The 12,500-nt window shown below is 49.3% G+C and overlaps 1 protein-coding gene across 2 annotated transcripts in view; it reads right to left on the bottom strand.

Annotated features, from left to right (window-relative positions):
• dcc (DCC netrin 1 receptor) overlaps positions 1 to 12,500 on the bottom strand; it is a 268,772-nt gene that overhangs the window by 1,553 nt on the left and 254,719 nt on the right. For both annotated transcript variants that reach the window (XM_042058972.1, XM_042058973.1), the window contains 3 exons: positions 9,805 to 9,954; positions 7,717 to 7,941; positions 1,363 to 1,505 (listed from right to left, as the gene is read on the bottom strand). In XM_042058972.1, the coding sequence (XP_041914906.1) occupies positions 1,363 to 1,505; positions 7,717 to 7,941; positions 9,805 to 9,954 (518 nt within the window). The remainder of the gene's footprint in view (positions 1 to 1,362; positions 1,506 to 7,716; positions 7,942 to 9,804; positions 9,955 to 12,500) is intronic.

Below are 12,500 nucleotides of genomic sequence, written 5' to 3'. Positions count from 1 at the left end.
TCTCCTTAAAGAACTAAAAAAGATCTAAGCGAGTCTCTCCAATCTGAAAAAAATATATCTGTAATGGATAGATGCATGGATGCAAGGAAGGGTGATAGAGAGAAAATGAGAGAGAAAGAGAGAGAGAGGGAGAGATAGAGAGGGAAGGAGGGAGGGAAAGAGTTAGGCATATGAAGAGTCTGATCGATGGCGGTGCATTTATTTGGAAAGACTCCCTCTGACTTCATGCCTGATGAGAAAAGGCCAGATCAATTACAAAGATATGTGAGATGGATAGAAGGCTCCTGACCTTTGTGCCTGCAATCTTCTCACTCCCTCCATCCTATCCCTCTCTCCATCCATCCCTCCCCTCCTCTCTCTCTCTCTCCCTCCCTCTCTCACCTCCTCTGCTTTTGTCATTATTTCAGTCTCCTGTAAAATGTTCTGCTGTTTAATGGCTGCGGCGCTCTCCCACTCGCTCCTGCACTCAAATCAACACCTGCAATGATGCGTGTTGGCTGTTATTGTTATTGAGATATTAATATTTAATGGAACTGGCTGGGCTTCCGTCGGCTCCACTACAAACTGGCCTGTCATTGCCTCCGTATTGCTGGCTGGTCTGAGACAGGCTGAGAGTCTGCAGTCTGTACTTTTACAGCAGACATGCTCGACGCCAGAGAGAAAGAACAGGGGAGGAAAAAAGATTTGAAGTGAGGCAATTTTTTTTACGCTCTACTCTCTAATTTACTGTGGCATTATAGGCTCCTGAATTCACAAGGTATTTCGCACAATCTCCTGAACAAATGAATTCTGACTCGCAGGGAAGAGGAGGGACGCTGGGCTAATGGAAGTTCTCCTCATAACTGCGTGACTGCAGTGCTGCTCCGGGGATCCACTTCTCGAGCACGTGGCTCCTGCGGAAGTTCTCACAATTCCCTGATGCCTCGGAGACAAAGGGAACAGGACAGGGACCCCAGGAGGAATAGAATGGTGCCCTTTTCGGCGGCAAACTTGGCTATTAACGGGCCCAAACTCTGAGCGTCAGCAGCTCGAAATAGAACAGCCTTCATTGCGCGGTCCGTAAAAAGCAATTAGGACAGGACACTGGCACCAGGAGCTCTCACAATGCTTGGGTCCTTTTGTGCACATTAGCACTTCCCAAGTACTCTTTGAAGTACAGATAGGAGTCGCCTCTGTGTCCTCCTCTGTCAGATACTAGGGGATGAAATAGGACACGGCCGCAAGTAGCCTCTTAACAAGTGACACACTCAGTCTTACTCTCTCACACAGATGTTGCAGATACTACACCTACAGAGAGAATCTCTCTCTCTCTCTCTGTCACAAACACACACACACACACACACACACACTTTGTTTACTTACACTTGCTGGATCCTCAGGGGGTTTCTGGCCCTCTTCGCCCACCTCTGGGGCCATTGGCACAGACACAGGGAGGAGAGGTGATCTGGCTTTGCCCGCTTGTCCTAGGGAGGCTGTCTTTACCTGGGCCTTTGGAAGGCTGGCACCTGAAAACACAGATACACACACATACAGGCACACTGTCAATACCTCAGCTCAGACAACACAGACCTACTGTATACAAAGGTAAACACAGTCAAGAATTCAGGTGAGGAAACAAAGAGATACACACACACACACACACACACACACACACACACACACACACACACATATGCACAGTCACAGACACACACACACACACACACACACACACACACACACACACACACACACACACACACACACACATACACACACACACACATGTCACCTAATATAACACAGACAGATAACTCACATACACACACATCAACCCTTCAGACTGTGTCTGAGCATCTCCATTCATTTCAACCAAATTGCATGTTTTCTGTAGCCTGCGGTTAGACAGATAACAACACGAGTCTATTTAGTCCATATCCATATCCCGGAGCTCTGAGAAAATGTCACGGATGTGCCCAACATTCTGAGGCAGGACTCTCTCCAACGCACGCTCTCACTAATAAATCAGTGAGCGAATGAGATCTGTGGATTTGGCAACAGGTAGGGCTGTGCAGATGGATCTCACTAACAGCTTCTGGGCTCCAAAAGCAAGGCCACACTCCAAAGTCTACACTCCAAGGACAAAGTAACACTGTGTGTGTCTGTGTGTATATGTGTGACAGACAGAGAGAGAAAGAGAGAGAGAGAGAGAGACTGTGTGTATGTGTGTATAAGTATGGGCAGAGGGATGTGTGTGTGTGTGTGTGTGTGTGTGTGTGTGTGTGTGTAGAGAAGACGGGTGGGTAATTGACAGACAGCCGTGACGGCAGACAGCAGCGCAGTATTGCCGTGGCCGGCGGGAATTTATCGCCCTCCCCGATCTTAATTACATACCCCGCGCCCGACATTATCTGCATAATTTAACAGTGTAAATTGGCAGCACCTGCTTGGCGCACGGGCACTGCAGGAGGGTCTGCTTTGGTGTCGGCAGTGGGCAGAAGAGGAAGAGGATGAGGAGGAAGAAGAGGAAAGAGGAGGAGAAGATGAAGAGGTCCAGACCAGTGCCCGGCCCCCGGTGGGCCCTCGAGGGACCTAACGGTTATTAATGCCCACTGGTACGAGCCGGAGTGGGAAGAGCCGGAAGCTTACACTGCTGGCACGAAGTCACAACAAATCACAGGTAGACATCAGGCAATCAGGCACGAGCAGCGGGCAGAATAATGGACCCAGCCAGCTGCAGGCGCAGGAAATCTATACATGTGATAATGCAGTTAACTCTCAGCACCCTCTCTCTCTCTTTCACGCTCTCTCTCTCTCTCTCTCTTCCTCCTGCCTGTCTGACTGTCTTTATTCTCTTTCTGTCAGTTTCTTTCTTCTGGTAAAGCTGCTATAATGTGTACTGTATATGACAGATGGTAGAATATCAGCGAGATAGAGAAAAAAAGTCAGCTATTATCATCACATGCAATGTGAAGATATGATATAATTAGACTTCTTTATTAACACTGAATTACAGCATTAATCTCATTACCCACACCTCGTATATCGCACAGAACTGAACACAACCTTTACGTTATGTAATTCAGCCATCATTAGCCTCAGGCAAGTGTTGGTCTTTGAAAGTGTTTGCATTCCATCTAAGCGACTTGTTTGAGGGTGGACTGCTGCCACCTGCTGCGTGGGAGGAGAGGTGGCTCGCCAGCGTCCGTCTTCCAGGCATCTCTGTCCGCAGGGCCTAATTAGATATGTCAGCCTCTGTCCCTGTCCACTGCCCTGTCCTGCTCGCCAAGCCCACGGAAGCTGGAGCGTGATCCAGGGCCAGGGAGTTATAATTAGCCGCTGGTGTGTGTGTGTGCATGCGTGTGTGTGTGTGTGTGTGTAGCCGCTGGCTGCCAGATCGGCTGCCCAGTCATGCCCTCCGCTTCTCAGCCGCAATCAGCGGCCTTGTCACTCAGAGGACGGTCTGAAACACTGCCATGCTGCTATGCTGACACACACGTTCCACGTACTGTACACACACACACACACAAACACACACACACACACACACACACACACACACATTCATTGTCTCACATACACACAACTCATAAAAGCATGTGTGCATGTAGACATACACACATACACACACAATCAACACACATTGCACACTGAATTGCCAATGGCACTGGAGAGCTGTACCCTACCACCACACACCCATAACACATCATGAGCACAGAAGCATTAGCGCACTCTTAGAAGTAATCCAAAATCAAAGAGTTAGACAGGCTACCAGGACTCATTGTTCCCATGCATACAGAGAGCTACTTATGCTGATTACCGTGTGGCTACATGCCTCATGGGCTACTTACAAAACAGCTGAGGCACCAAATCACAAACATGCACAACAAACCAACGGACATCGAAACATATGAAAGCTTGACACAAGCGGCCCTCTTCTGCCTGGCTAGGAGCTCTCAGCCTTGGATGACTGAACCAGTGGACATAATTCAATCCCAGCACAATTACAGGGGAACACAATCAAGCTGAAAGCTCACGCTTGCTACACGGAGCCGCCTCCTTATCTAAAAACACAGGCAAGACTTGGTATATTAAGTATACAGGATATTACGGTCCATCAAATGCCGTTTTAAAATGGTTGGACGGTAATGCTTTTAATCCCCTTAGGTAAAGAGTTGTAATGAGCTGTAATTGTGAATGAGTAAAGGAAGGGGGAATACTGTATGCCCGAAAAATCATGAAATTAACATGAAAAAATAAAAAAAAAAACCCTGGGCAGCTCTGCTATCCAGCCTCGTCAGGCGTGTCGTTCCCAAAGGGGCGTTAGGAGAAATTCATTTGGGGTAGATGCGAGGTCTGAGTTTTTTTCCCCCCCCTCTCTGTGCTGTTTTTTAAACAGAGGTTTTGTCTGGCGTGTGGAGCGTGGGCGGGTGAGCAACGTCGTGAGGGAGAGGCGTTGATGCCGCGAGGGCATCCGACTGAAAATAGACCGGCGCTGGCTGACGTTCGTCACCCACACACGCGCCTTCCCACCCACCCGCCCCCTGCAGACTGGCACTGAGGAGCTGGTTACGTACCAGAGTCTGTCTGCGTGTGTGTCGGACAGTAACCCCCCCGCACGACCGTGAAGTGCCATCGAATGATCCCTCCGCTATCCCACCATAGCCTGGAGAATGGAGAGGATTTCACCACTGTAGTGTTCTGGGTCACGTTGATCTCTACAGTGTGGGGTTTTAGTGTCTAAAAAAAGCAGCAGCATGGTTTTATCTTACTACACACTTAACAGCGACCCACAATCGATTGTAGAGATCTACAGCACATCCTGCTTACCCATAAGCCAATGCTTCTGCCCACTCCCCTAAACGCAAGCAGCAGACAAATGGTGGTTTGGATACAGATAAACGGCACAGCTTACCACCACACATCGTCTCAGGACATATCTAAATCCTCTGACCACTACGCACGACCAAAGCACTCTGCTGGCCAAATAAAACTCCCAGCTTTCTGTGAGGACACACACACACACACACACACACACACACACACACACACACACACACACACACACACACACACACACACAGAGAAAAGCCTAAGGTGAACGTGGGGTGAGCTAAGCCCGGAGAGACTTCTTCCCTAAAGATGTTGTCCGCAGTTTGCCAGTGGACAGGAAAAGGAAATCAAAAGAGCCTCCAGTTTGAACCTGACTCCAAAACGCTATCTGGCGCTTGCAGCTTCAGAAACCTGAGAGGTCGGTGGCCAGAGCTGCTGTTCCTTACACTGCAAGCGTCTCCACAAACCTGCCCCTGTGACTTGGACTGAGCCTGTGAGAAAATGGGATTTGTTTTCTTTCCATCTCCCTTTTCTGATGGTGTGAACAGAATTCAGAGAGAGAGACAGAGAGAGAGAGAAAAGAGAGAGAGAGAGAGAGAGAGAGCGAGAGAGAGAGAGAGAGAGAGAGAGAGAGAGAGAGAGAGAGAGAGAAAGAGAGATGCTACAAGGTGCCCTCTTAAGAATTTGCCCTTTTACTGGCAATTGGAGCTTGAGTGTGAGACACTTTCCGGCTCCCTGCCTGGACCAGACACTCAGCGTGAAGTAGAAGGTTCTGGAGAGACCTGTGGTTCTGAAGGTGGACGTAAAAGATGGACACACTCTTTAAGGTCACTGATCTCTCCTCGGCAACACACCACAACAGCGCCTCTCCTCAGCCAATCTTCGCTCCACACACGCCGAGAGATTATTCACATATTTTTTTTGTCAAATTCACGACTAGATGAATACATCTATTGAATTTACATCCAAATCCACCGTCTCAAACAGCGCCTCGGCACATAAACAGATTATCTCAGCTATGCTGAGAAGTGCTAATCTTTTAAGAATTCAATTGTTGGATCCAACAATGAGCGACACCGCCTGTTGATGACTTTGTGAAGTTGCTTTGTTATTGCCTCACAGAGGGCAGGCATTGGCAAGACATTGAAACTTCAGCTGAGTCACTTCAGCCAAGGCCTGAGTCAGCATGATGAGCACGATACATTGGATTCCTCATAAAAGACTCCATTTCACGATGATGAGAACTGATAGAGCTGCTCTTGGCCTCCCTGCGGCTTCACTAGTTTCTAATCCACCTTAGTGGACGCGGCACCCAGGCCGGCCAAAGCTGTTCTCCCAGCTTAGCCAAGTCCTCTTCCAGCCAGAGTCGAAGCAAGAGCAAGAGCCACCCCCCCACCCCCCCTACCAACGACATAATTGCCTCAGCACCTAAACACCGAAGCTGTTTCAGGAAAACCAATTAAATTGTGACTAGAGGGGGAAAACACTGGCTGGTGCACCTGTCAGAATACATCTCTATCACTACAAGCATTCAGGACTAGGGAGATAGAGCGCTCTCTCTCTCTCTCTCTCTCTCTCTCTCTCTCTCTCTCTCTCTCTGTGTGTGTGTACAGTATGTGTGTGTTGTGTTAGTGTGTGTGTGTGTGTCTGTTCCCTGTCTGTGTGTGTCTCTGAGTGTTTGCTCATTTGTGTGTGTGTGTCTGTGTGTGTGTCTGTGCGTGTCTGTGTGTGTCTGTGCGTGTCTGTGTGTGTCTCTGTGTGTGTGTGTATGTGTGTGTGTGTGTGGAGAGAGGTGTTTGGGTGGAGGTGGAGGGAGCAAGGTTGGAAAGGGATGAGGCTTGTAGCGGTGTGTGATGGAGACTGCTGGATAGCAGTATCCACTTTTAGCTGCACACAGGTGGGCAGACAGAAGAGAGAGGCCTCCCTGAGGAGAACCAGAGAGCCTGCGGCGCACGCCAGAGCAGTGCGAGCTGGAGACGCAATCAATCGTAAACGGAACCGCATGAGCATCGGAGTGCATAGATACGCACACGTGCACACACACACACACACACACACACACACACACACGCACACACACACACAACACACACACACACACACACACACAACACACACACACAATACACACACACACACACACACACACACACACACACACTACAAAAACACCCAAATGCACTTACCCATGCTAACAAACACTCTCACACACACACACACACACACACACACTCCAGTGCTGAGGGGCTGGGATTAGACCGAAAATAAACCATCTTGCTCAAGGTGATGTTATGTTGTAGTGACCAGAGGGCTAATGGCCCCTAGTTCCCTCCCCCTCTTCTGAAACACTGTGCTTGACTCCCCTTCATCCTCCTCCTCAAACAACACTGACAATCCTACTCCTCATCGGCATGTAAAACAGCAGGCCGCACACCACAGCCCTGAGCCTTACGTCTGCATATTCACTTCCACAACAAAATCAAACCAAACATCCCTAACGGCACTCCCACTGTTCTGCAATCTGCCGCCATTAAAATTCAACACGCTATGTGGAATCAGTCATAAAGAGTGATTAATACTGAACTGAACTGAACCAGGTGATGAGCTAGCAGTGAACCCAGAGACCAGAGGCCATGGATAGATAGAACACCTTTATATCAGGCTCTTCCATTAGACCATGTGTAAGCAGTAGCATGGTCATAAACATTCACAGTCTGGGCAAGGGTTGATTATGAGACTTGAATGAATCATTTGGCAGTTTCATGGAGAATAAACTCAGTGCCTGCATCCACAATGCACACTCTATTCAAAAACAATCTGCCGTCCACCCTAGCCCAGCCACCCTAATCACCCCTTGTCTGCCACCCCTCCGCGGTGCCCGTTGCCCCCGTGGGGGGTACTCACTTGACTGGGGCATCATGGGCGTGTAGACCTTGGGGTCGATGGTGCCCATGGGCGGGGGCAGGAGGGGGTTGGTGAAGCTGCGGAGCGGGTGAGTGGGCCGCACGCAGGCGGTGGGGATAGAGCGGCTGGGCGCCTCCTCGGCCGAGCCGTGTTCCGACTGCGCCGTCGACGGGATCATCGTCTGCTGCTGGCTCGCAATGGGCGTCGGGCCCTCTGTGGATATGGCTGTGGAGAAAGGGAGAGAAACGACAGTAAGTTATCAGCTGATATATTTACAGGGAACCAACGCACAGTCACAGACACATTGTCATACATTCATCTGAATGGCTCCATAATGCAGAGGACTAGACAGTGACCATAGGATCACTTCAATATTTATTGAATAGCCACAATATCCTGCAGAATGCACTTCAGAGCTTATACATCTGAGCACGTGAACAAGATGTACATTTGTACAGTAAATGTAAAGAGAGAGGCCTTGCACATTTGCCCCATTTCAAATGTTGACTCAAAAGAGTTCAAAATATAAATAAAACAGCCTTCTCCTCCATGTGATGTCAATCAGCTCAGAACAACATCAGCATGCCTCTGAACCTGACACACAGTTTGGAGACACCTGTGAAACAGCCCCAGCCCTACAGGGACAGGCCTTAGAGAGAGAGTGGCGGATCTCTCTGTGTAAAGATGTGCTGAGGAGCTGGCAGCTGTGCTGAAGCCAAAGCCAGGCACGCTGAGCCCCCCTCCACACCTCGCCGCACCTCACCTCGCCGCGCCATCTTCGTTTGATCCTCTCTCTCTCACAACTCCGCTTGTGTTCTTGCGGCTGGCGATGCGATTAAAACGGGCACTCCGGCGCCTCTGCTTGAGAGTGTACCTGTGTTGCTAATCCATCGTGGAGGAGAGTGAGAGAGACCAGACGAGACGAGACGAGACGAGAAAGCCGACAGCAGTTTCGCCAAGGGGCCCATGTCTCGACCATTTAGTCAACGGGCTAAAGTATAAAAAGCTTTCTCCGAGCCAGCGCGTCTCTTTCAGGCGACTGGCTTTTGTGTGTGTGTGTGTGTGTGTGTGTGTGTGTGTGTGTGTGTGTGTGTGTGTATGTGTGTGCTTCACTGAGACCAGAGGAGAGGCTTCTCGCCGCTACTCAGACAGAGGAATGGATGGTGTGCCGGCCAGATAGAAATGGTAAAGTGAAACAGCAGAGGCAGAGAGAGTGAGTGATAGAGAAGATACATAAAGAAATAGAGAGATGGAGAGGCAAATGGAGAAGGAGGAGAGGAGAGCGGGTAAATGGGAAGTAACCTAATTCCACTCCATTCCTCTCTCTCTCTCTTTCTCTTTTACTTTCTTTTTCTCTTTCTTTCTCTCCTAAATTACAGATGTGGGTCGGTGAGGTATTAAGCAATTACCGGGCACCTGTAAGGGCCCTCACTGCCACTTAGTCAACATGGCCGCCGGCGGGGGGAGCGAGTGAAGAGAGCCGTGCCAGTGCCTGGGCTGGGGCCGGGGGCCGCGGGGCTAGAGAGAGAGAGAGGGAGGCGCTAACGAGGCCTTAAGTGGCTAGTCCAGGGAAGCAGGCAGGTGGAAATGAGGGGAGAGTTGAGGAAGGATGGACAGCCAAATAGACTGAGACAGAAACAGAGGCCAGGGCCAAGAAGAGGAGAGGAGAGAGAGAGAGAGAAAGAGATAGAGAGATAGAGGGAGAGAGAGAGAGAAAGAGATAGAGAGATAGAGAGATAGAGGGAGAGAGAGAGAGAGATAGATAGAGAGAGAGAGGGAGAGAGGGAGAGAGAGAGAGAAAGAGAGAGAGAGAGAGAGAGAGAGAGAGAGAGAGAGAGAGAGAGAGAGAGAGAGGGAGAGAGAGAAAGAGAGATAGAGAGAGGGAGAGAGAGAGAGAGAGAGAATGATATAACAGCGCTTACAATGCCTTGGCAGAGGACAAAAGCACCAAGATGGAGTGACAGAACCTTGGAACTACTTCAAAAACAGTGAGAAAAGGGGGTCAACTCTGAGATACAGTAGCTCAGTTACACCAGGCAGCATTCAGCCACAGACACAGACATTCCATAGCTAGCAGGTGGTGCTTACTTGTGGCGTAGCCCCTGTCCACGGTCAGGGTGGAGAAGGGCATGGGCCTCAGGGCGAACTTGGAGTGGGTGTAGCCACAGGTGGGCGAGGGCAGGATGCCCGGGTACTGGCTGCTCTCCAGCGTGGGCACGGGGATGGCACTCACCACCGCTGCGGGACACAAGGAGGGCACAAGAGGAAAGAAACGGTCAGCACAAAAAAACGCAAACAGCAAGCAACAGCACATTTACAGCATCATTCAATTGAATTAGCACATTTGCTTTGGCTATTTGCTTCCTGCCTGTGGTTGACTATTGACGTTAATGGCCTTGCCATATAATTTGGATTCCAAAAAAAAACCAGCCTCTCTAAACATCCACTACTACTCTAAAATCCGTTTGTTTACAGTAATTGCTCAGTTCCGTTGTGCGCAGTGCAGAAAATCTGTGCCTGAAAAATACTAAGCGAAAGAAGCACACATAAAAAACAAGCGGTGGTAGGCGTCCTCCCCTCCTCCTCTCCTCTCCTCTCCTCCTCTCCTCTCCTCTCCTCCTCTCCTCTCCTCCTCCTCCTCCTCTCCTCTCCTCCTCTCCTCTCCTCTCCTCTACTCCTCTCCTCTCCTCTCCTCCCAGGCACATTCCACACAGCGCTCGAGAGACGCAGGAGAAAACCCAGCAACCCATGAACACCTGGGAGGGAGGTAGATTCCTCACTCATTTTTTGTTACTTTATATAGCACGCGGCATGGAGCCAGCTTTCAAAGTTTAACCAGCTTGGCCAAGGGAGTCTGTTTTGAACTCTTGCAGACAGACAGGACAGGTGGGAGAGAGAGAGAGAGAGAGAGAGAGAGGAGCGAGAGAGCAGAGGGAGAGAGAGAAAAAGACGAGTGGAGAATGATTGCGCTTTGACCTTGGGAGCGAAATCTGAAGGCTCAATAGAGAGAAAAAGGAGGTGTTGGTGAAAGTGTGTGTGCGTGTGTGTGTGTGCCTGCCTGTGTTGGTGAGGGAGATGAAAGGGGGTTGGGAGCATGACTGGCTGTTAGAATGCCTCAAGTAGTCTACAGAGATCTCTATCTTCTAAACAGCTTACGACCAGGCAGAGGTGATTGCTGGAAAGAACCTGTTTATGTATGTGTGTGTGTGTGTCTTTGTGTGTGTGTGTGTGTGTGTGTATGTGTGTGTGTGCACAGTTGTGTGCCCCCCTGTGTGAGGTTCCTCCTTCCTCTCCAACTCTATCTCTTACCAAAGATAATGAAGTCCATTTTCTCCCTTTCAGTTTCCCATGCTGCTTTGCAAGGTCGCCACTGTTCTCGCTGCATCGAGCGCCTCCCCGCTCGACTCCATTCACAGCTCCATAATAATCTCCACTCACTCTGGGCCCTTGAAATGCCATTAAAGCCTGGGCGCAAACATGTTGACTACAAGGGCCTAATCGGCTAATGAATAACGAGTTCACCTCATTGATGGCAATTAATTGCTCTGTAATTAGATTGCTCATTTTGAAAAAAATCGGTTGAACAAAAGTGTCATGGAGAGGTTTCATTGCAGCTGCCGAAAAAAACATTTAAACTGGTTAGCTATTTTGTGAGAGCAGGGCGCAAAGCCACTTCCCATAAAATGGAGCTTCCATTCAACAATCAATTTTCAAAATTAAATATCGGAGCCGATCGGATAACTCTTGAAAGTCAACAAAAGTCATGTCCACTTGGTTATTCTGTGAGTAAAGCTGTGTGTCTGTGTGAGATGTTTCCAAACAAACTAATTCCATTGTGTGTGTGTGCCTATGTGTGTGTGTGTGTGTGTGTGTGTGTGTGTGTGTGTGTGTGTGTGCGTGCGGGTGCATGTTTTAATCCTCTCGGCATCATTTTCACTCTATATGAGCTTGAAACTCCTGAGACTGATTTAAATCAGAGCACCTTATTAGCGATGCCAGCCGTGGCACTCGGAGGTGGAGAGAGGCATCCAATCATGGACGCCCGGCCTTAAGGGGATTGATTACCGCGGTTGCGCTCAACCCACCGAATTACATGCTTGAACTAGCACAATGACTTCGCCAAACAACAACAACGACGAGGACAACGACAACAATAACAGCAGAAACAACGATCTGGGATCAGTCGCTAGGCAACAGACTGGATCGGTGTCAGATTGGCTGATGAGTGAGTGATGGTTTGGGGGTGGGGACAGCTGTTGGGGCAGTTAAGAGTCCACAAGTTAAGAGAGCATCCAATGACTGCTACGACTTCTGAGTTAAAGTAATGTGGCTCTGGTGGCTAGACTGAATGGGAGGGTGAGATGAGATGTTATGATGTACGCCAGAGAAAACACCACAAAGTCATTGTAACTATCTACCAAAGACAAGACACAAGGGAGAAAATAAATCGTCTCGCGTGTGTGTGTGTACATACTGTGTGTGTGTGTGTGTGTGTGTGTGTGTGTGTGTGTGTGTGTGAGTGTGTGTGTGTGTGTGAGTGTGTGTGAGTGTGTGTGTGTGGTGTCTATAAAAGAATGTCTGAGAGAGGGATGAGTGAGTGGGTGAGTGGGGGGGAGAGAAGGGGATAATTAACTGCATTAAACATGCAATGTCCAAATTAATTACTCTGTCATTTGCAGTGTCACTGTTTTATTTCATTAATGGCAACCCTGTCTGCCGGAACTGTGGAGGCCACGTCCCGGTGGTCATTAGTGAGCCTGTCGTTGGGGCCTAATTATTCGCTG

The sequence above is a fragment of the Alosa sapidissima genome, chromosome 13 (assembly GCF_018492685.1).
Source record: "Alosa sapidissima isolate fAloSap1 chromosome 13, fAloSap1.pri, whole genome shotgun sequence".
Classification (NCBI taxonomy): domain Eukaryota; kingdom Metazoa; phylum Chordata; class Actinopteri; order Clupeiformes; family Clupeidae; genus Alosa; species Alosa sapidissima.
Note: the sequence above shows the minus strand (reverse complement) of the source record. Positions and strands in the feature narration are given on the sequence as shown.